The sequence below is a fragment of the Cervus canadensis genome, chromosome 2, assembly GCF_019320065.1.
Source record: "Cervus canadensis isolate Bull #8, Minnesota chromosome 2, ASM1932006v1, whole genome shotgun sequence".
NCBI classification, from domain to species: Eukaryota; Metazoa; Chordata; class Mammalia; order Artiodactyla; family Cervidae; genus Cervus; species Cervus canadensis.
In genome coordinates this window covers 100,788,538-100,814,791 of record NC_057387.1, presented here as the reverse complement: position 1 = coordinate 100,814,791, position 26,254 = coordinate 100,788,538, and the positions used below count along the sequence as shown (strand labels likewise).

At 40.0% G+C, this 26,254-nt stretch overlaps 1 protein-coding gene across 1 annotated transcript in view; it reads right to left on the bottom strand.

Moving 5' to 3' along the window:
• TRIT1 (tRNA isopentenyltransferase 1) overlaps positions 1 to 26,254 on the bottom strand; it is a 40,236-nt gene that overhangs the window by 10,169 nt on the left and 3,813 nt on the right. Inside the window, exons 2-4 of the mRNA XM_043461782.1 lie at positions 5,403 to 5,543; positions 2,626 to 2,724; positions 1,759 to 1,904 (exon numbers count right to left, since the gene is read on the bottom strand). Of these exons, the coding sequence (XP_043317717.1) occupies positions 1,759 to 1,904; positions 2,626 to 2,724; positions 5,403 to 5,543 (386 nt within the window). The remainder of the gene's footprint in view (positions 1 to 1,758; positions 1,905 to 2,625; positions 2,725 to 5,402; positions 5,544 to 26,254) is intronic.

Here is a 26,254-nt window from a genome sequence, read left to right as displayed (position 1 = left end):
ATTTATCTAGAACATGCATTATTAACAGGGTGATACTGACCTCAAGGGGGCAAAAAACACTTAGATAGTGTAATCACGTGCAGCCTTCCAAAGGGTAGCCATAACCCAAATCTTATTCTTTAGTATCAAAATTTCAAGGAGGGGAGGAAGGGAGTTACAACAAGAGAAAAAATTTTCTAAAAAAGCTTCAAGGGCAGAGTGGACAAAAGAGAAGGCTTAAGAAACACTGATCTAGTGTGAAACAGATCGCCAGTCCAGGTTGGATGCATGAGACAAGTGCTCGGAGCTGGTGCACTGGGATGACCCAGAGGGATGGGACGGGGAGGGAGGTGGGAGGGGGATGTAGGATGGGGAACACATGTAAATCCATGGCTGATTCATGTCAATGTATGGCAAAAACCACTACAATACTGTAAAATAATTAGCCTCCAACTAATAAAAATAAATGGAAAAAAAAAAAGAAACACTGATCTAGAACACTTGAGTGGAATATTTCATAACCCCTATCAATACCAAATGTTGCTACAATATTTAAAGTGTATAAACATCCATATAGTAGGTCTTCATTAGAGCCTCTACTCTGCCAGATATGGTGTCATCTCCAGCACTGCATAAAAGTACCCCTAAGTGGTGATCATACTGTAATGTATAGAAATATCAAATCACTATGTTGTGCACCAGGAATCAACACAGTGTTCCAGATCAATTATACTTCAAAACAAAAGAAAAAGAAATCAGATGCGTGGTTACCAGAGGCTAGGGGTGGGAGAAGGGGGAACTGAATAAAGTTAGTCAAAAGATGCAAGCTTCCAGTTACAGATAAACAAGTACTAGGTATGGAATGTACAACATGATAAATAAAACTAACACTGTTGTAAGCTATAAATAAAAGTTAAGAGGGAGGCCTAAGAGTTCTCATAACAAGAAAAATAGTTTTCTCTTTTATTTTCTATCTATATAAGTACACTAAACTTATCGTGGTAATAATGTAATGATGTATGTAAAATTAATCATTACACTGTATACTTTAAACTTATAAGTGCTGTATGTCAATTATATATCAAGAAAACTGGAAGGAAAAAAGTAGGTAAGATGACTGATAAAATGAAGATGTGGTCAGAAGTGAACAGAATATGGAGCCAATGAAGATGCATATTTATGGAGGAAAAAATAAACCATCTAATACTAGGGAGGGAGGGAGAAAACCACACTTAACATGAGAGGCTTCAATTTCAAAATAACCTAAGAAAACATGGTTAATGAACTAAGATCATCTCTCTCTTCCCTTCAAGAAAGTCTCCATGTGTTAAGGTGAGCTGATCAATATAAGACAATTTATAAAACTCACCTCCAAAACAAGTAAATAAATCAAGTTATGGAAAAAAATAAAAATAAAACCTGCCTGCCAGTGGGCAGTGTGCTGGGGCAGAACTCAGCCACTGCTGCTTGCCAGAAAAAATTCATATGAAAACTGTCATAGAAGCAAAGGCCAAACAGAAAATGAAGCCAGAGCGCTCAGGACTCAGGGAACGACTGCACTGCATGACGAGTTTTAAACGTCACAACAAAGCAGGCTGCAACTATTAACTGAGGGAGGACTGAGGCAGTAATTCAGGGCCTCCTAACCTGCTGTGCTAATAACACATCAATCTCCACTAGGTGCTATTACCAAACCTGTCTTGCCACCCAGGCACCCTGAAGAACTGACTGCCCTCTACCTCTAAAAGGGCTTGGGGTCAGCGGCCCCAGCTTTCTTACCTGGCCACTTTGCGCTTGTCATGTGGGTGCAGCTTGGCAGCCATTTCCGGGTCAACCTGGCTCAGGCGTTTGTGGAGAACATGGCCGTCCTCCCTTTCAAGCTCAACTTTTCGGTCGATCACTTTCTCAGGGCCCATCTCCTGGGGCTATCAAACAAAGGTTTAGAGGTAAATTTAATTCAACAAACACTGAGACACGGTATGTGCCAGGCACTTTGGTTAAGTGTTAGGAAGACAATTGAGATCAATCAGAAGGTCTTGCCATATAGTGAGAGATCATAAACAGAAAATTCCAACACACTACGGTAGTGCTATGAAGCTACAGCAAATAAAGAGGAAAGAGGATCTACTGCCTAGGGAAGTATTCAGGTACACTGCTTCCTTGTCAGAAGTACGAGCTACCCCGGCTAATACATCTATTAACACATCCAAGAGGCTAGCTTCTCAACAAGTATGACCCGAGAATGGACCAGAATTTCCAGCACATTATACTGAAGAGTTTGCAAAGTCCCACCCTATACAATAGCACCTCTGTAAAAAAGGTTGATGTCAGGTATCTCCCTGACATACAGATTGTTACAGCCGGGAAATGCTGAATCAGACTAACATACTGTTAACTTACATGGCGATGCTAATGAATCCACAGAGAACCTTTTTTCCCCACATACAGCCCCTGCTGCCCTTAGGCCAGCCTAGAGGAGCACACTTCACATATGGAAATGGCACTTGCTTCAGAATATTAGGTAGGAAAATTAGTACAGCTGCTGAGTATAAGAAATAGGCAAGAGTCAACTTTCCTCCCACTAAAATCAGCTGGCAAGAAAGAAGAACCCATTTCCTCATTGAACTACAAGGGACCTAAACATACCTTAGCATTGACGAGAACTTTCCAGAGCAGAGATTCGATATAATAATTGGTTCCTCCCACGACAATAGGAATTTTATCTCGGGCAAATATATCTTCAATGTGAACGTTAAGAAAGACATCAAAATATTTAATAACAAGAAGAAAATGCTGACTCACTTGGAAGTAGGGGATTAGTAAGAAACCACATTCATTTGTCATATTTTTGATACTAGTCTTTACTGTTTCTCATGAGTTTTCAGAATCATTTCCTATCAGTTATGGAGGGACTTGCAAAAACCAGAGACAGACACATGATAGTAATTCCTTCCAGTTCTAGAACTTTCTAAGCCTTGATGCTCAAATTCAAAGCCTGCTTAGTGTTCCAAATCAGCTAAACAAGCACAAGCCTAAAGAACTCTCACAGAACCAAGTGTCAGCCGCTCAGGAAGCCACGAAAATGACATCCATTACGTGACTTTGCCTTCTAAGGCAAATTATGAGCTGGTTTCTCTAAGCCGTGGCTCTTAGACTCAGTCAGTCTTCACCATTCTGGGGTAGTAGTATATATTTTACACTTGAAACTCTACCAGATGACCTGGGAAGCATCGGATGTAAAGACAAGAGATTTCAATTACCAGCTCCAACACTCAGCAAGTCATTCAAGTTGTCTAAGCCTCAGCCTTCTCACCTGTAAAATTCTCATGAGCTCTTACGAGCATTACATGTGACAACGCAAATAAAATAAGACAATGCCTGAAATACTTTTTTCTACTGAGTAAGCACACAATTTACTTTAGTCATTATTGTTCTCATACCCCTGTTACTTGGAATTCTTCTCTTTAGAATCTCTGTTAAAAAGATAATATCTACTTTAAGAGGAACTGTGCTTCTGAGGGAAACTGATAAAGAGACTTTCAACCCAGATAAAGACTCATTTATACACTTCTTCCCTCTGCCAGCCACTCTGTGGGCACAGAGATAGATGACCTCTTTTCTATCAGAAACCCTCTATAAGAGGTTGGGGTAGGGTGGGGAAAAAGATGTTACCAGTCAAGGATTATAAGAAATACGTCCATTTTTTAAAAAGAGAAACAAATTGTATGTCCCCCCTTTAATTAAGTATAAGATTCTTCCTCCATAATGCATGGGACTACAACTTCATCATTTTCACTGCTGAAAAAGTACTTAAATGAACAAGGCACATTTTATATATTCCTCTCTAAGTAGGAACTTGAGTATTTATATGTTTTTGCTGTTAAGAGCAATAATGTTGTTAAAATGAGATCTACCACTTACTCCTGGTATAATTGTGGCAAGGTTTCTTTAGGATAAAAACATAGGAACTGAAATAGTTGAAATACACTTTTACCAATGGCTAGTAGCTAGTGTAAGTCACACAGTCATGTCCGACTCTTTGCAGCCCGTGGACTATAGCCCTCCAGGTTCCTCTGTTCATGGAATTCTCTAGGCAAGAATACTGAAGTGGGTTGCCATTTCCTTCTCCAGGGGATCGTCCCAACGCAGGGACGGATCCTGGGTCTCCTGCAGTGCAAGTAGATTCTTTACTGTCTAAGCCACCAGGGAAGCCAGTACTCTTACCAATACAAATTCTTGTATTGGTAATACAAGAATATATCCACATCTAGCTATTTTCCTTAAAAAAAAAAAAAAAAAAGACTATTATCGGCATAGATGGTAGTGACGGCTGCTCAATGTGAATATACTTAAGACTACTGAACTCTACACTTAAAAATGGTAAATTTTACATACACTTTAACACAATAAAAAAGAAAAAGTTGAATTAAAAAATCCTTAAAAAAAGACTATATCTACAAAGTCCTTCCCTACTCTAATATCACATAACTACTCAATTACATGTTATCTCATTTGTTTCAAAGTTTCATTTAAAAAAAAAAAAGACATTTATTTAACTCTGAAATCCATCTGGAACTTATGTCACATATAATAAGGACCTGATTTCACTTAAAAAAAAAAATTAACTGTCCCAGGAAAAATTATAAACTACTGCATTATTTCTTCATTGTTTTGAAATGTCATCTTGATCATAAAATACATACATACACACAAACATGCAACTTCAAGTTGTATGTGGCTTATCTGTGCTATAAATCTGTCTAGTATTATGTAATTTTCATGCTATGACAACTATTATGACTTTTCAATATGTTTTAATATACAGGAGTCCAGATAGTAAAGGCAGTTTGGACATTAAAATATAAGGGCAGCCTCTCACGTTATTCTTTTTTCCAAAATTTCTTTGGTGTTACCCAGAATTCTTTTTTCCTACTATAATCCAGTTATATTTCTAAATTAATTTCTTATCCCCATTTAAAGGATGGGAAACAAGCTCAGTGGATAAATGCTTTACCCAATGAAATGACATTTATATGGTCAAGAGAGGCAGTTCTAAAACTAGGACACAGATTTTCTGGTTCCTAAGTCAGTGTTCTCTCCACTAAAACAGCACTTTCCAAATTTTAATACACCTATGAATCACTTGGGACTCTAGTTAAATGCAGATTTTGATTCAGTAGGTCTAGAATGAGGCCCAAATTCAGCACTTCTATAAGCTCCTAAGTGATGCTGACCCTGCAGTCTGAGGAAAAGATTCAGCAGCAAGGACACTGTATCTTTCAATCCAAAGAGTTCTGATGGGGATGCTACTGTTGTCTTGGGTATCTCTGCTCAGGAGAAACTGTCACTACAAAGAAAAGGTCTTTCTTGGCTTGGGCTGCCATGCAGCCACCAAGCCTCGCTGCTATCTCCCCAAAGGATATCAGAGCAGTTGCTTTGTTCCTGAAGTCCACCACTGTGTAATTCGTCACGAGAGGATCCACAAAGCTGATCATGTGGTGCTGGCACAGCCTCTGCTCTTGGGCAGAAACCTTATTGGTGATAATGTCGAGACCTTCATAAACCTAGGGGAAAGAAAATTAGTGTGAGAAAGTCATCTACTCCATAAGATGCACACCTCATGGGCAGAAATGATGATCTATTGCTCACTGCTCACTTGACTGACCCAAACCACCAGAGGAAATGTGTTCGAACCAGAGCTCAGCCAGATCCACATAATCCAAGACAAAAGACGCAGAAGAAATCAGAGCACTGTTTGTTTTTTTTTATCAAATAGTGGTTACTAACTCAGACTTAAAGATAAAAAGTATATGTAAATTTGTGCCCAAATAAGAACTAACTCTGCAAGATTAACTGGAGGTTCTCTGGCCTGAACTTCAAGCCCTTAAAGTGGGCAGGTTGCTTTATTTACTCTACTTATCACAAGTCTCCAGAAAGGTAACATTTTGCGTTGCACATAGTTCTACTTCAAATGCTTAGATATTTTTTGGGTTTAAATGGCTCTGAAAGGTTTTCAGAATTTATGTAAGATTGGCTCCATTTGTGGAGAAGTGGTCTATCTACAAAGATATATATAAAACACACATATACACACTTTGAAGTCAAAACCCCTAATACTGCTGAACTCTTAGCAGAAACACTGTGCCAAATTACTGCTTCAGGGGGTCAGCAAATACAGTCTAAATACTCAGAGGCAATATCCTGTCTGTAAGCTCTTGATCTGCCAATTCAACTAAAAAGTTCAAGTGTACTTTTTCTAAATGCAAGGTCTCAGATGGAGAACAGATCTGAAAATACCAGTTTGAAAATAGGGATGAATGCTTTAGATTAAATGTTCTGTCTGTAATCACTGATTCTACAGGGAGCACTGAATGAACAAATAATAAGTTCCACAGAGCCCACAAAGATGTTAAGAACGTTTTTTATCTCACATTTCCCTTTACTTAAATGGGTGTCAAGTAAGTACAACAATAAAGGATAACGGCTAGGAGGAAGGACCCTGGCGCCAGGCTGCCTCGGATCAGTTCCTAACTCTGCCACTTACTAGTTAGCTGTACTTGGAGTAGTCAGTTTACAAATCTCTGTGTGCCTTAATGCTTCAGCAGTAAAATGAGGATAATAATATCTATCTTATATGGTTGCTGTGTAAATTAAATGAGTTAATACCTACTTACTTTTTGCCTGTGCCTAGTCGTTCAGTCATGTCTGACCCTTTGCAACCTTATGGACTGTAGCCCGCCAGGATCCTCTGCCCATGGGGATTCTCCAGGCAAAAATACTGGAGTGGGTTGCCATGCCCCTCTCCAGGTGATCATCCCAACCCAGGGATCAAACCCAGGTCTCCTGCATTGTGGGTGGATTCTTTACCATCTGAGCCAACAGGGAAGCCCAAGAATCCTGAAGTGGGTAGCCTATCCCTTCTCCAAGGGAATGTCCTGACCCAGGAATCGAATCGGGGTCTCCTGCATTTCAGGTAGACTCTTTACCAGCTGAACTACGCAACTTCCATATAAGGGTCATTATGTTACTACCATCTATATATTACTGCAACAACGGAAGGAGAACGTACAATAACTTCAGTGTCACCATCACTCCGAAGCCTCTGCGCTCTCAGCTACTGAGGTTACTTAACGAACAAGGATATAAACTATCTTCAAACAAAAAGAAAATGGTTCATCAGCAAAACAGCACAAGAAAACATATAAACAGAGCCATAGAGAAAGAACTAGCTCTGCCTTTAACCCGTTTATCTGTGCCTGACAACAGAACTACATTCTTACACCTGAACACTGACAGAATCTTAAATTGTAGGGAGCTCTTTTCTTTGTATCTTGAACAAGACTTCCTCCAAAAGTTATAAAGCGCAGTAGCACATACTGGGATCTGCTGTGCAAAATAAGAAAACTATAGGAGGGGAAAGTGAATAACTGTGTGTTCCTTTCTTTCTCCCACAGCCTTTCGTTGGCTCTGCTGTAGTTTAGATTTCAAATGACCCAATGGTAAAGAATTTACACAACCTGATTTTGCCAGTAGAGGACTTCTAACCTATAAGTAGATTCTCATTTTTAACACTGATATTATCATTAAGGAAATGCACAGCTGCAAATGTATAATTACCAGCCTTCACCTCCAAAAAAGCCAAAATGTAAACACAGTCTCTACCAGCACATTCTATCAGATATGTAGATAAATTTGTAGATACATTTTCATCCTATAGTCTGCTTTTAGGTATATTTTCTGGAGCCCCTTAAAATGGTCAATTTTAACAAACACATAAACGTAAATCAACCTCAGAATTAAACTCACCTTATTTGCTGAAGGCAGTGGCCACCTATTGTACTATTTACGGTATATACACAAAAGCCAACAAATATCAGGAAGAATGGTTTTAAATAACCAGACTTCTTGCTCACAGAGTTAACAAACTAAAAACTGTAACTGAATCTTGGTTAGCAATGTAAATTGTCATCTTTGAGCAACTTGTTAGTAATCCTTTGTCTCCTGTACCATCAGATTAAAAGAAACTGAGCATAAAGATATGGGTGACACAAACAAGGTATCTGAAAAAGAATTCTTGTTAACTTTTTGGTATAATATGCTTTTACAGTATAAAAATATAAAAATTTTCTATTTTTTGCTGAATAATATGGTATTTCTACATATGAGCAGTATGTAATATACTGAGGTATACAGTATATTGAAGTACTGCAAATGAAAGCATATGTCTTTAAAAAAGAGAGAAATTGAAGCTGTGTAGATAAAGGATTAGTGGTTGCCAGAAGCAGGGGTATGGGGTGGGCAAAATGGGTGAAGACAGTCAAAAAATACAAACTTCCAGTTATAAAATAAGTAAGTCATGAGGATGTAATATACGGCACAGTTAATAATAACTACTACTGCATATTAACAACTCGCTAAGAGTAAACTTTGGCTTCCCTGGTGGCTCAGATGGTGAAGAACCTGCCTGCCAATGCAGGAGACCCAGGCTAGATCCCTGGGTCAGAAAGATCCTCTGGAGAAGGAAATGGAAACCCACTCCAGTATTCTTGCCTGGAGAATTCCATAGACAGAGGAGCCTGGCGGCTACAGCCCATGGGGTCACAAAGAGTTGGACATGACTGAGCAACTAACACACACACACACAACAGTAAATTTTAAAGGTTCATCCCAAGAAAAAAAAATCTATAACTATGAATGGTGACAGGTGTTAACTACATTTGTCATGGTAATTATTTCACAATATACACAAACATCAAATCGTTACACTGTTTATCTGAAACTAATATATACGTTGTATGAGAATATATCAGTTCAGTTGCTCAGTCGTGTCTGACTCTTTGCGACCCCATGGACGGCAGCACGCCAGGCCTCCCTGTCCATCACCAACTCCCAGAGTTTACTCAAACTCATGTTCACTGAGTCGGTGATGCCATCCAACCATCTCATCCTCTGTCGTCCCCTTCTCCTCCAGCCTTCAGTCTTTCCCAGCATCAGGGTCTTCAAATGAGTCAGTCCTTCGCATCAGGTGGCCAAAGTATTGGAGTTTCAGCTTCAACATCAATCCTTCCAATGAATATTCAGGACTGACTTCCTTTAGGGAGGACTGGTTGGATCTCCTTGCATGAGAAAATATATACCTCAATAAAAGCATATTAGAAGTGACTCAAGGTGATGTTTAGGGCTTCCCTGGTGGCTCAGGAGCAAAGAATCTGACTGCAATGCAGGAGATGTGAGTTTGATCCCTGAGTAGGGAAGATTCCATGGAGAAAGAAATGGGAACCCATTACAGTATTCTTGCCTGGGAAATCCCATGGACAGAGGAGCCTGGTGGGCTACAGTCCATGGGGTTACAAAAGAGTCAGACACAACTCAGCACTAAACAACAACAGCAAAGTTATGTCTATAATGATGTCGCTTCACTCTTTTCCATTCTAATATGACTTTTGGCAGTTACTAATACGCTGTTAAAGTTGTGTTTACAAATGACTATGCAGCCTGTGATCACAGTAACTGTATATTACAAAATTTTACTCATGAATAAAATTGTTAACAAGCAAGAAGGCAAGGGTAGATGAAAGGCACAGGTAAAGTATATCTATATCTACACTATACAAGAGCAAGAATGACGCTGAGAACATATTTGTTAACAATGACACAGAGGTATGGATCATTGAATCAAATACATGGCTATGACCCAAGGAAAATTCACAAACATTATTTATATTAATAATATTGTTTTATGCTTTATTTTGTCTTTGAGAAAGTTTATATATTATAAATCAACTATATTACTTCAATTTTTAAATTAATTAATTAAAGTTTATGATGACTGGCGTCTGAGTTCCAATAATGGGGGAGAAAGAGATTTTCATTGGAACAAGACTGGCCAAGTTTTCACAATTATTGAGCAAAGGTGACAGATACATGGGAGTTCAACTACTACTTGCTCTACTTTTTTATATCACGAAATTTCCATAACAAAAAGACTCTTTAAAAAAACCTGAATGCACTTTATTAGGATGGTTATTATTTAAAAAAAAAAGGTTGAAGATGTAAAGAAATTAGAATCCCTGTACAATGCTGTACAATGTACAAAATGCTGAATCCCTGTACAATGTACAAAGGGAAGATTATTCAGCCTTAAAAAGAAAGGACACTCTGACACTTGTTATAACATGTGTGTGAAGTCACTTCAGTCATATCCGACTCTTCATAACCTTAAAGACTGTAGCTCGCCAGGCTCCTCTGTTCATGGGATTCTCCAGGCAAGAATACTGAAGTGGGTTGCCATGCCCTCCTCCAGCGGATCTTCCTGACCCAGAGACCAAACCTGCATCTCTTATGTCTCCTGCCTTGGCAGGCAGATTTTTTACCACTAGCACCAACATGGGTGAACCCCAAAAACATTATGTTAAGTGAAATAAGCCAGTACAAAAGGACAAATACTATATGACATATATCATATTACTATATGACATATATCATCAAATTCTGAGACAGAAAGTAGAATGGTGGTTGCCAGAATGGTCTCTGTCATTCTGCCAGGGGCTGGGGCAGACAGGAATGGGAAGTCAATGTCTAACAGGTACAGAATTTTAATGTGGGAAGAGGAAAAAAGTCCTGGAGATGGTGAATGATGATGGCTGCAGAACAAGCTGAACGTGCTTAGGGCCACTGAAATGGTAAAATGGTAACTTCTTTGTTGTGTATATTTTTCCAGTAACTTTAAAAAGGCTTGATAGAATGAGCCTTAGACACAATGAGAAATTAATGAATATTAGCAATAACATAAAATTTTCAAAGATTTGTTGAATTTTTCAATTCTTTTGAATATATAACCCAGAGTAGAATTGCTGAATCATACAGCATTTTTCAAAATTATTGAGAGGGCTGGTAATGTTCTATTTCTTGAACTGAGTTGTGGTTACACAGGTATTTTCACTTGCTTTAGTGAAGGAAGTTCACTTTAATGAACTATGCAGTTATAAATTATGTGTTTTATGGTGTACATTATTTATCAATTAAAATCATACTGCTAGGCCAAAAAGTAAAACAGAGCAACATTTTATATATTTGCATTAAGGATAAACATGTAAACAAATCTGGAAACCAATCAGTTTTATAAATGTCACATTTCATTCATATTATTGTAAATGCCACAACTGGGCTTATAATTTTATTACCTGCCTAGAAAGCATCATTCCACCAGAATAGGTTAGGTTTGCAACTGATTGCCTGACATTCTGCCTATTTCCCAGCTTTACCTATAGTTTCAGTGAAACTCTGAAACTACCTACAGCACAGTCAGCTCCAGGTGCTAGAAGAGGTAAAGGGATCTGTGTTATCATTTAAAGCCAGCACGTCATTCTCTTCCATTTCCCATTCTCCCAGAGGACTCTATCCTCACAGAAATAACTGGATATAATTTTAATTTTTTTTTAATTTTTAAATAAAAATAAAAGAAATGATGGGATAAAACGCTTCTCCACACAAATCAGACTTTGACAATACCAAGGGAACTCTAGCCTCTTTTTGAGGCCTGATAACTCTAATACTCTAAGAAACTGCAGGTTTAACCTATTTATCCAATTATCAACAAAACTGGCTTATCTCAGTAGACATTTACTGACAGTGTACTATGCGCCAGATAATCTGCAAGATATTAGCTATGCAAAGACTTAGAAAAGGTCCTTGTCCTCAATCTCTCCTTGCTATTCTTTGGAATTCTGATTCAAATGGATGTAACTTTCCTTTTCTCCTTTGCTTTTCACTTCTCTTTTCACAGCTATTTGTAAGGCCTCCTCACACAACCATTTTGCCTTTTTGCATTTCTTTTCCATGGGGATGGTCTTGATCCCTGTCTCCAGTACAATGTCTCGAACCTCCATCCATAGTTCATCAGGCTCTGTCTATCAGATCTAGTCCCTTAAATCTATTTCTCACTTCCACTGTATAATTGTAAGGGATATGACCCAGGTCATACCTGAATGGTCTAGTGGTTTTCCCTACTTCCTCAATTTAAGTGTGATGTGGCAATAAGGAGTTCATGATCTGAGCCACAGTCAGCTCCCGGTCTTGTTTCTGCTGACTGTATAGAGCTTCTCCATCTTTGGCTGCAAAGATTATAATCAATCTGATTGCAGTGTTGGCCATCTGGTGATGTCCATGTGTAGAGTCTTCTCTTGTGTTTCTGGAAGAGGGTGTTTGCTATGACTAGTGTGTTCTCTTGGCAAGACTCTATTAGCCTTTGCCTTGCTTCATTCCATACTCCAAGGCCAAATGTGCCTGTTACTCCGGTGTCTCTTGACTTCCTATTTTTGCATTCCAGTCCCCTATGATGAAAAGGACATCTTTTCTGGGTGTTAGTTCTAGAAGGTCTTGTAGGTCTTCATAGAACTGTTCAACTGGGGATGTCTGGCATCGTCTAAAAACATTTTTAGTTGTCACAAATTGGTAGTGGGGGTGCCATCTAGTGGGTAGAGGCTAGGGATGCTGCCAAACACCCTTCGATACATAAGACAGCCCCTGCCTCCACAACAAAGAACTACCCAGCCCCCAAAATGTCAAGAGTCTCAAAGTTGAGAAACCGGATTCAGAGAAATTTCACCTTGGAGATACTCCTCCCAAAATGTGTACAGCCTAAGGTCACCCTCCTTTAAGCTCCAACCCTTTGGGGTTGTCATGCTGTCGGGTGGCCCCAATGAGCGTGCTAATCAGAAGAGGCACTGGGCGGATTCTGGAGCTCTGTCCGAGGGCTGGTTGACTATGACGCACCAACACAGTTGTCTACAAGCAAAGGGAAGCACTGCCCCCCACCAGTTTGGTTCTATCCTCTCAAGTTATCTTCCCCCTTTTGACTTCATTTACTTCCCAATCCAAATTATATCCTGAAATCCTTTCCTCAATTTCTCTGAAGGCACTTTCTCACCTCTAGGGATTATATCTACCTCGAAAACCACAATCTTGGATTATGCATCAATCTATAATAACTACCCATCCATCTTCTCTACTGGCTGATCCCCACTGCTCCATGGATATCTCACTCACTCAGATCTCTAAGGAACCCTGACTGCCAAATATAACATTTTTTCTACTAAGCTCTCAAAACACATAATGGAAAATACAAAAATCTGATACACCCAAGCTCTCCTTCATAAATCATTCTCCTTTGGGACTTCATATGGCACCATCTTTTCCAGGTTTTCTTCCTATTCACAGAACCTTCCCCCGATCTATTAGCAATGTCTGTCATGGGAAAAGGGGGTTCCCCCAGTGGCTCAAGGTAAAGAATCCACCTGCAATACAGGAAATGCAGGTGACTCCGGTTCAGTCCCTGGGTTGGGAAGATCCGCTGGAGGAGGAAATGGCAACCCAGCAGTATTCTTGCCTGGAGAATCCCACAGCAGAGCCTGGCAGGCTATAGTCCATAGGGTCACGGAGAGTCAGACACAACCGAGCTACTAAGCATGTCATGGGAACAATACTGAGAAATGGCAGTCTTTACAGCATCCATCTGCCATTTCTATACTATAAACTTTCTCTGGGTGACCCCCAAGGCCTTTATAACCATTTTTTGTGTGTGTGTTTTAACTCCCCAAATCCTATCTACAATCTAGTTCTCTCTCATGATGTACATTTAACTCCCTCATAGACATTTCCATCATCAGTGAGAACTATAAAATACAGTATTGAAGTGGTTAACAGTAAGGACTCTAGAGTCTGATTGCCAGGATTTAAATCGTGGCTTCAAAACTTCCTAGCTATGTAACCTTGGGCAAGGCATTTAACCTCTCTGTGCCTCACATTCCTTATTTATAAAGTAAGTGAAAGTCACTCAATCATGTCCAACTCTTTGCAACCCCATGGGCTATACAATCCATGGAATTCTCCAGGTCAGAATACTGGAGTGGGTAGTCGTTCCCTTCTCCAGGGGATCTCCCCAACCCTGGGATCGAACTGGGGCCTCCTGCACTGCAGGCGGATTCTTTACCAGCTGAGCCACCAGAGAAGCCCAAGAATACTGGCATGGGGAGCCTATCCCTTCTCCAGCAGACCTTCCCGACCCAGGGATCGAACCGGGGTCTCTTGCATTGCAGGCAGATTCTTCACTAGCTGAGCTATCAGGGAAGCCCCATTTATAAAGTAAGGATAACCTTAAATCTAACCTCAAAGGATTATTGTAAAAATTAAATAAATGATACAGTAAAGCACATGGAATAGGCTTGCCCTACAGGAAGCAGCAATATAAAGCTATCATCATCTTTATCACCACCCCAAGCAGGCGCCTGAAACCTGCTATATCCAAAACTGATCGCCTTACCTTTCCACCCATACCTGAGTGAACCACCTAATCAAAGTAAAAGCTAAATGATCCCAGTATCTCTCTCTCTCCCACATTTCTAATCTCCCTCAACTTCTATCCATATGAGTTCCTAAAATTATCTCAAAGCTTACCACCATCACACTGCCCACTGCCATTATCAACTGAAGGCTTCATGATTTCTCAACTGAACTATTCCATCAGCTTCCTCACTGATCTTCCTTCCTTTGGGATATAACCCCTCCAACTTAGTACACACCGTAGCCAGTGATTTTTCTAAAATGAAAATCTGTATCCCCAAACCCTTTAGCATCACCTCTGATGAAAGCCTGCTTTGAGATCTCTCCCCAATTCTCCCCAATCTGTGCCTGTCCTCCATGCTCCCACATTACCTCTATCACAGAACTTCTTATACATGAGAAGTATCTCGATCTCCTCCACTAGACGACAAGTTCTGAGGGAAGACTGTATTTTATCTCTAGTTCCAACATCTAGCACAGTGTCTAATACATGGAATATATTCAATGGATACTCCAGGCTGGAGGTATACAGTGCTAGATTTTATGCTAAGAGTTTCATTCTCTATGAAGTTATGTTGCCTCATTTCACCAGTGAGGAAATAGAAATGTAGACACATTAGGCAATCTGCCCAAAGTCACCCAGCTATTTAGTGGCAGAGACAAACTGTGAATCCATGTCTTCTTACTTCACAGTCAGTTTTTCCCTACTATGTTGCTAATCTCTGCTCCACACAAATCAGCTTTGTGAATTTGGAAAGTCAGTTTTTATTCCTGGAACCTCAAGTTCCTCACATCTAGCAAGGCTTCTAGTTCTAATAGCCCGAGTTTCAAGAAAAGTTTTGGCACAGGAGGGTGAAAGGAAAACAGAAGTTTTTTAAGATGTTGACACTCAAGAGAAAGCTGATTTTCTTTTTTAATTAAATTAATTTGAATTTGGTTATTCAACTGTAGAGATGTTGAAGAGTAGACAAAAGGTCAGTCTCTTAGCTAACTTTTCTTTCTTAATAAAATGATAACTTTTAAAACAATTTACACTTTACTAGATTAGAAATGATGAATTAGCTGTAGGAACATCACGGTAGGCAACTACTTCTTTTAGCTTTGTTTAGCAGAGATCCAACTGCAGACATGCTGAATAAATCAGACAGATTAAGATGCCCAGAAAGCGGGAGAACCAGTACCTTGACATGTTTAGTCAGTCTAGTAATAGAAGTGGTTTGAAGTTTATAGTGCCAGTGACGTCTTTTACTTTCCTATAGAGATCTCTCTTCAAAGGAAAAGGGACTAGAATCACATAAGGCTATGGTTAACAAATTAAAAGTGCATACATAATATGTATGTGATGTATTCTTTCAGAGAATCTATCTTTTGTTTTTATTCAGTCCCTAAGTCGTGTCTGAATCTTTGAGATCCCATGAACTGCAGCACACCAGGCTTCCCTGTCCTTCACTATCTCCCAGAGTTTGCTCAAACTCATGTCCATTGAGTCAGTGATGCCATCCAACCATCTCATCCTCTGCTGCCCCCTTCTCCTCTTGCCCTCAATCTTTCCCAGCATCAGGTTCTTTTCCAATGAGTCGGCTCTTTGCATCACGTGGCCAAAGTATTGAAGTTTCAGCTTCAGCATCAGTCCTTCCAATGAATATTCAGGCTTGATTTCCTTTAGGATTACTGGTTTGGTCTCCTTGCAGTCCAAGGGAATCTCAAGAGTCTTCTCCAACGCTACAGTTCAAAAGGACCAATTCTTCAGTGCTCAGCCTTCTTTATGGTCTAATTCTCACATGCATACGTGACTACTAGATAGTGCTGACTATATAGACATTTGTCGGCAAAGTGCTATCTCTGCTTTTTAATACAGTGTCTAATCAATCTTACTTGGTGGCAACGAGCATCTGAAACATTTTGACATCTAATAAATACAGAGAGATTAGAACAGAGAATGCAAAATTAGCACATACTTTTAAGTGAAAATGAAAAAATTTGCAATGCAGAGCCTTTGCAGTGGGTGCTTAACAGTCCATCTGCAAACACTGATGAAGCATGGATATAAGGAAATTCAGAGATAACATAACTAGTCTAATCACCTGGACTTTTGTATTGAGAACACTGAGGCTCAGAGAGCAACCCTGGCCATATAACTGATGGCAGGGGAGGGAGGCTAAAGCAGGGTGCTTTGCCTGTAACACAAGCAGTTTCTGCTGCCTTTTGGGGGGCGGGACCATGACACATGGCATGCGCGATCTCAGTTCCTCAACCAGAGATCAAACTGCGCGGAAGCACAGTCGTAAGCACCAGACTGCCAGGGAAGCCCCCTCTGCTGCCCCTTATCAGTAGAATTTTTATCCTCATTTGACCCTAGCCTGTTTGCTTGCCTGAAGTAATGAATTTCTACTGAGGTGAAATTAAATTTGAGAAGCTGAGGAGAAAACAGTTACCAGACACTGAAGCCCTTCAAAGTTTTCAAGAGGAAACGTGACATGGCTGCCCTGGCAGTCCAGGGGCTGGGAGTCCACCTAGCAAAGCAGGGAACGCCCGCCCGGCCCCTGATCCGGGAGGGCGATCCACGTGGTGCGCAGCTAAGCCCGAGCGCAGCAGCCAGTGAGCCCGAGTTCCAGAGTCTGTGCGTCGGAACCTCTGAAGACCACATGCCTAGGCCCGTGCTCCGCAAGAAGAGCCGCCCCAAAGAGAAGCCTGCGCACAACCAGAGAGAGGAGCCCCCACTCACCGCGACTAGAGGAAGTGACAAAGACCCAGCACAGCCAAAAGGAAGTAAAGAAAGAAAGAGTAAGTGTGACAGAAAGCTAGAAATACACACACAGACACTGCCATATGACCACAATGCTAAGACAGAAACCAAAGGGCTGGTTTAAGAGAAGAAAACAGAGTTAATGATAAAGGTTCTACTCTGTGGTCATCTTCACAGCCTCAAGATTGGCCCACTCTTGATGGCTTCATTGATAGTTTTTCTTAGGATGGAGAGTAATGGCTGACGTGCTCCATTATTTGGAGGTGTATGTCTAAGGCAGGGAGAGGAGCATAACATAACAGATCAGGTCCAAACCCGGCTCTACTACCCAGCTGTAGCCTTCATCTGGCAGGTTTGCCTCACGTCTGCCTCTGTAAAACGGGGATAAAAACAGCACCTACACTTCTTGCTGGGTTATTCTGCGGATTAGAGTTAATACATGCAAAGTGTTTAGAACTGTGCCAGACAAATGGTAAGAAGTACACAAAATACTTGGTATCTATATTTTCCTTGGCTTTTTGTGGTGAGATCCCTGACTAAAGTTTGAAAGAACAGAACTGCAAAACACCAGAGCTGAAAGGGGTTTCAGACCCTGTGACAAATAGATACTGTATGGCCCACAAAGCATAAAATATTTACTATCTGGACTTAAACAGATCTGGTCCAATCAGTTTCCCCTCCCTAACATACCCAAGAGGAAATTAAAGCCTAGACACCAGTAGGAACTTTCCAAAGTTATATATACAGTGGTCAGTGGCAAAGTTGGGACTAAAACCCAGTTTTCCCAGTAAATAAAGCTGCCTACCAGGCTAAATGGGCTTTCCTGATGACTCAGTGGTAAAGAATCTGCCTGCCAACAGTGCAGGAGACTGGGGTTCAACCCCTGGTCTGGGAAGATCCCCTGGAGAAGGAAATGGCAACCCACTTCAGTATTCTTGCCTGGGAAATCCCATGGAAAGAGGAGCCTGGCAGGCTACATTCCATGGGGTCGCAAAAGAGTGACACATGACTTAGCAACTACAACCAGGGTGAAATAAATGAGCTAAATGAAGACCTCAGAGTAAAAACTAGGACTATAATTTAGGAGAGAATACTGGCACCTGAAAAGTTAGGCAAATCATGTAATCTGAATCAACAGGTATTTACTGACTACTATAAGCCTATGCTGGAGAAGGAAATGGCAACCCACTCCAGTGTTCTTGCCGGGAGAATCCCAGGGACGGCGGAGCCTGGTGGGCTGCCACCACTTACACAGGAAAAGAGCACAAAAATTCAACTGATACAGAACTGAAAGTCACAACTACCCAATGTTGTTTGCGATCACTTTTCAATTTCTTAAATGGCTTCCCTCAATTTTTTAAATAGCCTTGCCAATTTTCAGCTGAAATAGAATCAAGTTTTCAAAAAATTAAGAGCCTCAGCGAAGGGACCAGCTTTTAAGATAACAAAGGTGACACCAAGAGTCTCCTAATAGGACCAATTCTACCGAAAAATTCCTGAAGCACATAACTACTGAGTCTGGTAGAACAGTAGCTCAGAGACCATCAGGGATTAGTTAGAACACTGACTCAGGCGGTCCAGTATGCAGAGAGGGCAAACAAAAAAGCTGCATTTCCCTGTCAGATGAGTTCACGTAAGAAAACCAAGGAGGTGCTAAGAAAATACAGACAATGGCTGCTCAAAATAATTAAGAAGGCATTCTAAATACCACATATTATTAGACAACAGTGTGTAAAGTGATGCAATTAGAAAACAGGCAACTTAAAAAAAATATGGTCACAGGTCTTTGAGAACTCAAGAAAAAAAAAAAAAACAATAGCAAACACAAGAGCTGAAAGTCTTCTCAGCTGAGGGGTGAAAGTGAAAGTGAAGTCGCTCAGTCATAGCCGACTCTTTGCGACCCCGTGGACTGTAGCCCACCAGGTTCCTCCGTCCATGGGATTCTCCAGGCAAGAATACTGGAGTGAGTTGCCATTTCCTTAGCATCATTTATTAAGCAAAAAAAAAACAAAAAACAAAAAAAAAAACCCAAAATTAAACTTACTAAATGTCCTTCAGAAGAAACATGGTTAAGTAAATTATGATACATCTATGAAATGGAATACTACACAGAGATCAAAAACAATAATGTAGAAAGTTGTACAGCTTACATTATCTAATCTCACGACCTATTATAAAGGTACAGTAACTAAAGACAAAGTGATACTGGCAAAAGAATAGACATACAGATCAATGGAACAGAATAGAGGCCCCAGAAGCAGACTCACAAAAACAGTCAACTGGTCTTTGACAAAGGTGCAAAGGCAATTCAGTGGAGAAAGAAGAGTCTTTCAATATCAGATCTGGTTCAACTGGACATCCATACATATCTCACAACCTTATATAAAAATTGACTTAAAGTAGATCACAGGTCTAAATGTAAAATGAAAAGCTATAAAACTCACGTGTGTCTGTATATATGTGTGTGTGTGTGTGCGTTGTATATATAAACCTCTTTTTTAAAGAACAGGAGAAAAATCAGCATGTCTATGGGCTTGGCAATGAGTCTGTTTTGTTCCGTGTTCTTGCTTTGCTCTCTTTGGTAGGCCCTGCCTATGTGGTCTCAGTTCACAGACCAGGGTCTGAACCGGGAGCCCGGCACTGAAAGCTCTGAGCCCTGACCACTGGGCTGCCGGGAGCACCCTGCAGTGAGCTTTAAATATGACACCAAAGACACAGCCCATGAAGGAAAAAACAGACGCGCTGGACTTAATGAAGACGTAAAACTGTTCTGTGAAAGACACTGAAGAGAATGAGAAAATAAGATACAGGTTAGAAGAAAATATTTGCAAATAACATTCTATATAAAGGATTTGCACCCAAAATACATTTTAAAAAACCTCCTAAAATTCAACAACAAGACAGCCCCTCCCAAAAAGAGATCAGACAGACATTTCACCAAAGATATACAGAGAGCAAGTAAACATATGAAAAGATGTTCAACATTATTAACCTTTAGGGGAATTTAAATTAACCACAATGAGACTCCAGTACACACCTCTTGGAATTGTTAAAATTAAAAGCAACAATACCAAATGCCGAAAGAATACAAAGAAACAAAAATTTTCATTCACTGCTGGCAGGAATGCAAAATGGTACAGTCATTTTGAAAAACAGCTTAGTAGTTTCCTAGACTATTTTAGGAAACTATTTTCTTAGTTAACCAGTGCGGTAAAGTTAAATCATTAGCTATGTTTATAATAGCTTTCTTTAAACTGGAAATTCAGGTGGCATTTCATAAATCAAAGGACATATAACGTACAATGGAATAATACTCAACAATAAAGAGAAACAGACTCATGCAACTACATGGAAGAATTTTAAATGTATTTTGCTAAGTGAAAAAGTCAGACTGTGGGACTTCCCTGGTGGTCCAGTGGTTAAGACTCCACACTTCCATTGCAAAGGGCCTGGGTTTGACCCCAGGCCCCAGTTTCCTGGTTGGGAAACTGAGATCCCACATGCTACCACGTGGCCAAAAAAAAAAAAAAAAAAAAAAAGGTCAGACCCCAAAGGCTGAATACTGTATGACTCCACGTATATTACCTTCTGGAAAAGGCAAAACACAGGGATGGAAAACAGATCAGTGGTTGCCAAAAACTGGTGTAGGTAGAGGAGGTGACTACAAAGAGGACACACAAGGCAATTTTTAGAGCGATGAAAGCGGCTCAGGATGATATGTGATGGCAAACACCGGACTCTCCATCTGTAAAACCCAAAGAACTGTACACAGAAATGAATGCACTCTACTGTATGCAAACTTAAAAATAATAATAACCAGAATGACTGAGGAACCAGGACAGAATGCAGTCTGCAATAAATGAATCTAATTATATCACAGATGTATGACATAATCTCACTGAAGGGGGAGAAGGGGAGTTGACCTAAATAACTTTGTAAAACAATGCTATGGCTAGATACTATATGGCTAAAATTGCAAAATGAATTATACACAAACATTGTACTCTAGTTGGTAAATTTGTTTCTCATAGGATTAACTAGTTAAACTATTTTACAGGTTGTACAAAAAAAGGAAATATTTGTAGACAAGGAGAGCCAGGTTTATACCTCTGAGGAAGAAGTCACAAACAACAAGAAGGAAAGATCAGAATAAAACCTGTGGTGGAATACAGAGTCAGAGGTATCAGTATAACTCAAGTTTATTTTAACATCTACACAGATATATACAGAAATAAACATAGATATTTGGGTATGCATGAATTTGTGTACATACATATGTTGCCTAGTTCTTCCCATTGAAGGGACTAGAAGCAATGATATCCTAGTAGCAACAAGCACAATTAGCACCCAGTACTTTGTATCTGAATACCATTCACCAGTAAAAGGAGCCAAGGCTCCTTGGAAAAATGGCTGATTCTAGAACTGAAACAAGGCAAATGTAAGATGAAAGCATCTTGCAGTGCCAGAAAGTAAGGAAGTGCTAAACAAACAAATACGGGACATGCCAAAGGATACAAGCATCAACATGAAAGAGCACCCACTAATCAAAGCTGAAACAGTGTGAACAATAAAATAACTCAGTATGGGATTATGGCAGAAAGCAAAGAGGAACTAAAGAGCCTGCTGATGAAGGTGAAAGAAGAAAGTGAAAATGCTGGCTTAAAACCCAACATTCAAAAAACGAAGATCACGGCATCCAGTCCCATCACTTCATGGCAAATAGATGGGAAAACAACAGAAAGTGATGGACTTTATTTTCTTGGGCTCCAAAATCACTGCAGATGGTGACTGCAGCCATGAAATTAAAAGACGCTTGCTCCTTGGTAGAAAAGCTATGACCAACCTAGACAGCACATTAAAAAGCAGAAACATTACTTTGCCAACGAAAGTCCACATAGTCGAAGCTATGGTTTTTCCAACAGTCATGTACGGATGTGAGAGTCGTGTATGGATGGACTATAAAGAAGGCTGAGCACTGAAGAATTGATGCTTTTCAACTGTGGTGCTGAAGAAGACTCTTGGGAGTCCCTTGGACTGCAAGGAGATCAAACCAGTCACTCTTAAAGGCAATCAAGCCTGAACATTGCTTGGAAGGATTAATGCTGAAGCTGAAGCTCAAGTACTTTGGCCATGTGATGCGAAGAGCCAACTCATCAGAAAAGACCCTGATGCTGGGAAAGACTGAAGGCGGGAGGAGAAGGGGATGACAGAAGAGAAGGTAGGATGGCATTACCGACTCAACGGACATGAGTTTGAGCAAGCTCTGGGAGACGGTGAAGGACAGGGAAGCTTAGCGTGCTCCAATCCATGGGATCACAAAGAGTTGGACATGGACACCCCTGTGTAAATCTGTAATTACTTCAAAATTTAGAAGCTAACAATAAATGTAGAACAGGGTTTCTCAACCTCAGTACACTATATTGACATTTGAGGCCAGGTAAACCCTTGTTGGGAGGGGCTGTTTTACATGTGGTAGGATGTTCTGCAGCATTCCTGGCCTCTGCCCACTAGATGCCAGGAACCCACCTTTCCATTTGTTACAACCGAAAATGTCTCCAGAGACTGTCAAGTGCCCCCTGCGGTGGGGGTGGGAGGGTATACTACCCCAGAGTGAGACCACTGATACAAAATTATATACATTAACACACAAAAGTAACTGTAACATATTGTTAAGGGGAAGCCCCCCACAGGAGCAAGATACAGAGCAGCATGAAATGTATGAGTCAGTTTATGTTAAAAAGTATCACAGGAATGAACCTGAGGACATTAGGCTAAGTGAAATAAGCAAGTCACAAAAACGACAAATACCATATGATTCCACTTATATAAGTTATGTAAGAGTAGCCAAAATCAGACACAGAATACAGGATGGTGGTTGCCAAGGCTGGGAGGAAGGAGGAATGGGGAGTTATTAATTAATGAGTACAGAGTTTTAGATTTTTTTTTAATTTGAAATATCTAATTTTCTTTATTTTTTACTCATTGTTTTTTATTGAAGTATAGTTGATTTACAATGTTGCATTAATTTATGATGTATAGCAAGGGATTCAGTTATACATATACATACATTCTTTTTTATATTCTTTTCCATTATGGTTCATAATCGGATATTGAATATAGTTCTCTGTGATATACAGTAGGGCCTTGTTTACAGAGTTTCAGTTCTGCATGATGAAAAGCGTTATGGAAATGGAGAGTGGTTATACAACATCATGAATGCATTTAACACCACAGAACTGTACAGTTAAAAATGCTTAAGATGATGAATTTTGTTACATGTATTTTATAATTTTTGTAAATTGGAAAAAACACATATACATACATGTACGAATACACAAACAAAAGGTCTAAAAGGATGTGCACCAAAATGTCAAAATGGTTATCTTCGGACGCTAAGATTATGGTGATATTTCCTTTGAACTTTTGTATATTATTTGGATTTTTTTCAAACAGCATGTTTTCTTTTTTCCAAACACAAAAAGGCTTTGTTCTCCATCTTTTTTCCTTACAATGTTTCCAGTTCAGTAACCAAAATCCTATTGGTTCTGTCTCCAAAACATCAAAATGATTACCCCTTTTCCCAGCCACAACCCAACTCCAGCCCCTCTTACTCAAGCTAATGTAACAGAATCCTAAACTGTTTATCCCTCTCTAACCCATTCTCCACCCAGGCCTCAGAGTTACCTTCTGAAATAGATTTACTATCACTTCCATGTTTAAAACCCCAAACCTCATGGCATCCCTCTCAAGGGCCTCAGGGTCTGTATTCCTAGTTTCACCTCTGACTACTACCCTTCTAGTGTCTATGCCAATGACAGTTGCTGGTCATGCCTTGAAAACATACCATGCATTTTTGCCTTCCTTTACTTTGCTCATGCTCTTCTTTCATCAGGAATATTCTTTTTCCTTCTCTGCCTGATAAAATGTATACAGTGGTATACAGGAAAAGAATGGGATGGAAGATGAATGGATAAATAAATAGGAAGAGGTGGAGAAAAAAAACACAAAATAGCACAGAGATGAGGGTTCAAGAAGCAATTTTTAAGGGTGAGATCAATAGTGTCTACCACCTAAGGTTTTGGTGAGCATATTAAATGAGATAATATATGACCAACTTTTAAAACACTGCCTGACATATATTTTATTATTGTTATCATTTTCAGTATAATTATTATTCACAGCACAGTGGTAAGAGCTTGAACTCTGGCTGCCATAATGAGGAAGGAGCAGTGGTGAAGTTCCAGCTCAGAAGCTCTGGGTAAACTGAAAAAGGGAACCTGGTCTGATTCAAATTATCTAAAGAATCCAACAAACTACACAAGAAACCACAACCAATTTGGTTAAGCCATACTAGAGTACATACAGAGCACACAGGTGAACTCTTGTGTAACCCAAATAACTTACACCCCTCATATATATACTCCCTCGTGAAGCCGAGCTGTTTCAGCACCCTGCCCCCACACTGAAACATCAGAGCAGTACCTCATCCTCACAAATCTGAAACTGCAACCCACATGTGCTCTCTTATGTCTTCCCATTTAGCCAGTAGCCACTTCTCTTTCCTTATATAACATGGCAGATTTAACTCTAAAGTTCTTCCCACAGCTGCAAAAAAAAAAAAAAAACCAACTAAATATATGTGTACAACCCACCCATGCTTAATACGATAGCCAAACGAAAACCAAACTCACTCACAATGAAGGCGAACCCAGAAATCTAGAAATTAATATACACTTTTTCTAGATGAGCCAAAATTTTGGGTATTTCCTCTGGTCCACTCTCATGCTTAGTCCTTTAAAAGACTGCCTCTGTGAGTTGTGGCAAGTAGACTCTGGGCAGCCCTCATTCCTCTCAGTTAACAGGTTTTTGTAACTTTCATTTTCATGCCTAGTAAGCCACTGTAACCCACTATCCCATCTCTTCTTTCATATCCCTCCCCCATGCAAGCCAGATCTCCCTTGAGCACTATCAGACAAGCAGTCCTTTGGTTTAAAAAAAAAACAACAAAAAACACTGCTCCTAAATTATGTTCCAAAGCAGACAAAGAATGCAGAACTCCACATTTATTAGATGACACATAGCCTGCTTACTAGTCAGACTGCCAAAAATAACTTGCTTCTCCTCTTGGAGGTTTAGGCAAACACAAGGGAACTGTGCTCCTATGTATGACTACTGCTTCTCCACAGGACTTGAAGAACTAATAAGGCATTAGAGATACTTCCTCTCTAGAAACCCAAATAGAACACTTTGTTTATTTTCTCTTGGCATATAGTTGGCAGTCTGTATTTCCAGGCAGCCACTGTACATCTTTTGACAAGTGCCTTCAAATTTCTCAGTACAATGTTTCATCGAGTCACTGAAGGCGAAGCATTGTACCTTAAATTTACATACCAAGAAAAGACTGAAAAGAAGACCTTCAGTATCATCTTCCTGCAATATATCAGACACTACACGAGTTAGAAGATCCAGATCCAATTCCCAGGTGTGCAAGTGTCTTGTAGTGTGATCTCTAGTCTGCTCTTTAATCTTTCTGCACCTCAGTTTTTCCATCCTGGAAACTGGGATTGTATTACCTGTCCTTCTTTGAGTTTACACTCCTACTGCTAGCTGAGAATATGTATGCTTCTACAATTTGTGAAACTGGAGTCTGGAAAACTCAGAAAATTAAGCACAAAGGTTGTTTTTCCACTTTTGTCAGACCTACCATGTAAAGTCCACAGTTGAGCCTGGAAGTCCCTAAGCAAGTAATCCCTCAGAGAGTTAGTCTGACTTCCTACTCAACAAACCAATGAGAGGCGAGAGGTAAGGCAGGACCTCAGGTGTTACCTGGCTATAAAAGCAAGTCATTATCTACATTCTGTAACAATATTATCACCCTAGACACGACCCTTAACACCCTGTGGTTTTATCTCAAAGAAGCTACCTCAATACTTAGAGCACTTCAATGTTTACAAAAACAAGTACTTTCCTTGGATGGGAACTGCCCTGCTGGGATTGCCTTGGGATGACCCAACAATTAAGGTAGGACAAAAGGATGATACAAGAAGTATGAGGTGTGAGACAATTTAAGATTTAAGACAGTGTTTACAATCCTTTCTGAGTTACTGGTATACTTCTGAGATGATTAAAATTCAAATGCTGGTTTAGAAAGGTCAATCTGGAAACTTGCAAAAACTTTCTAATTATCGC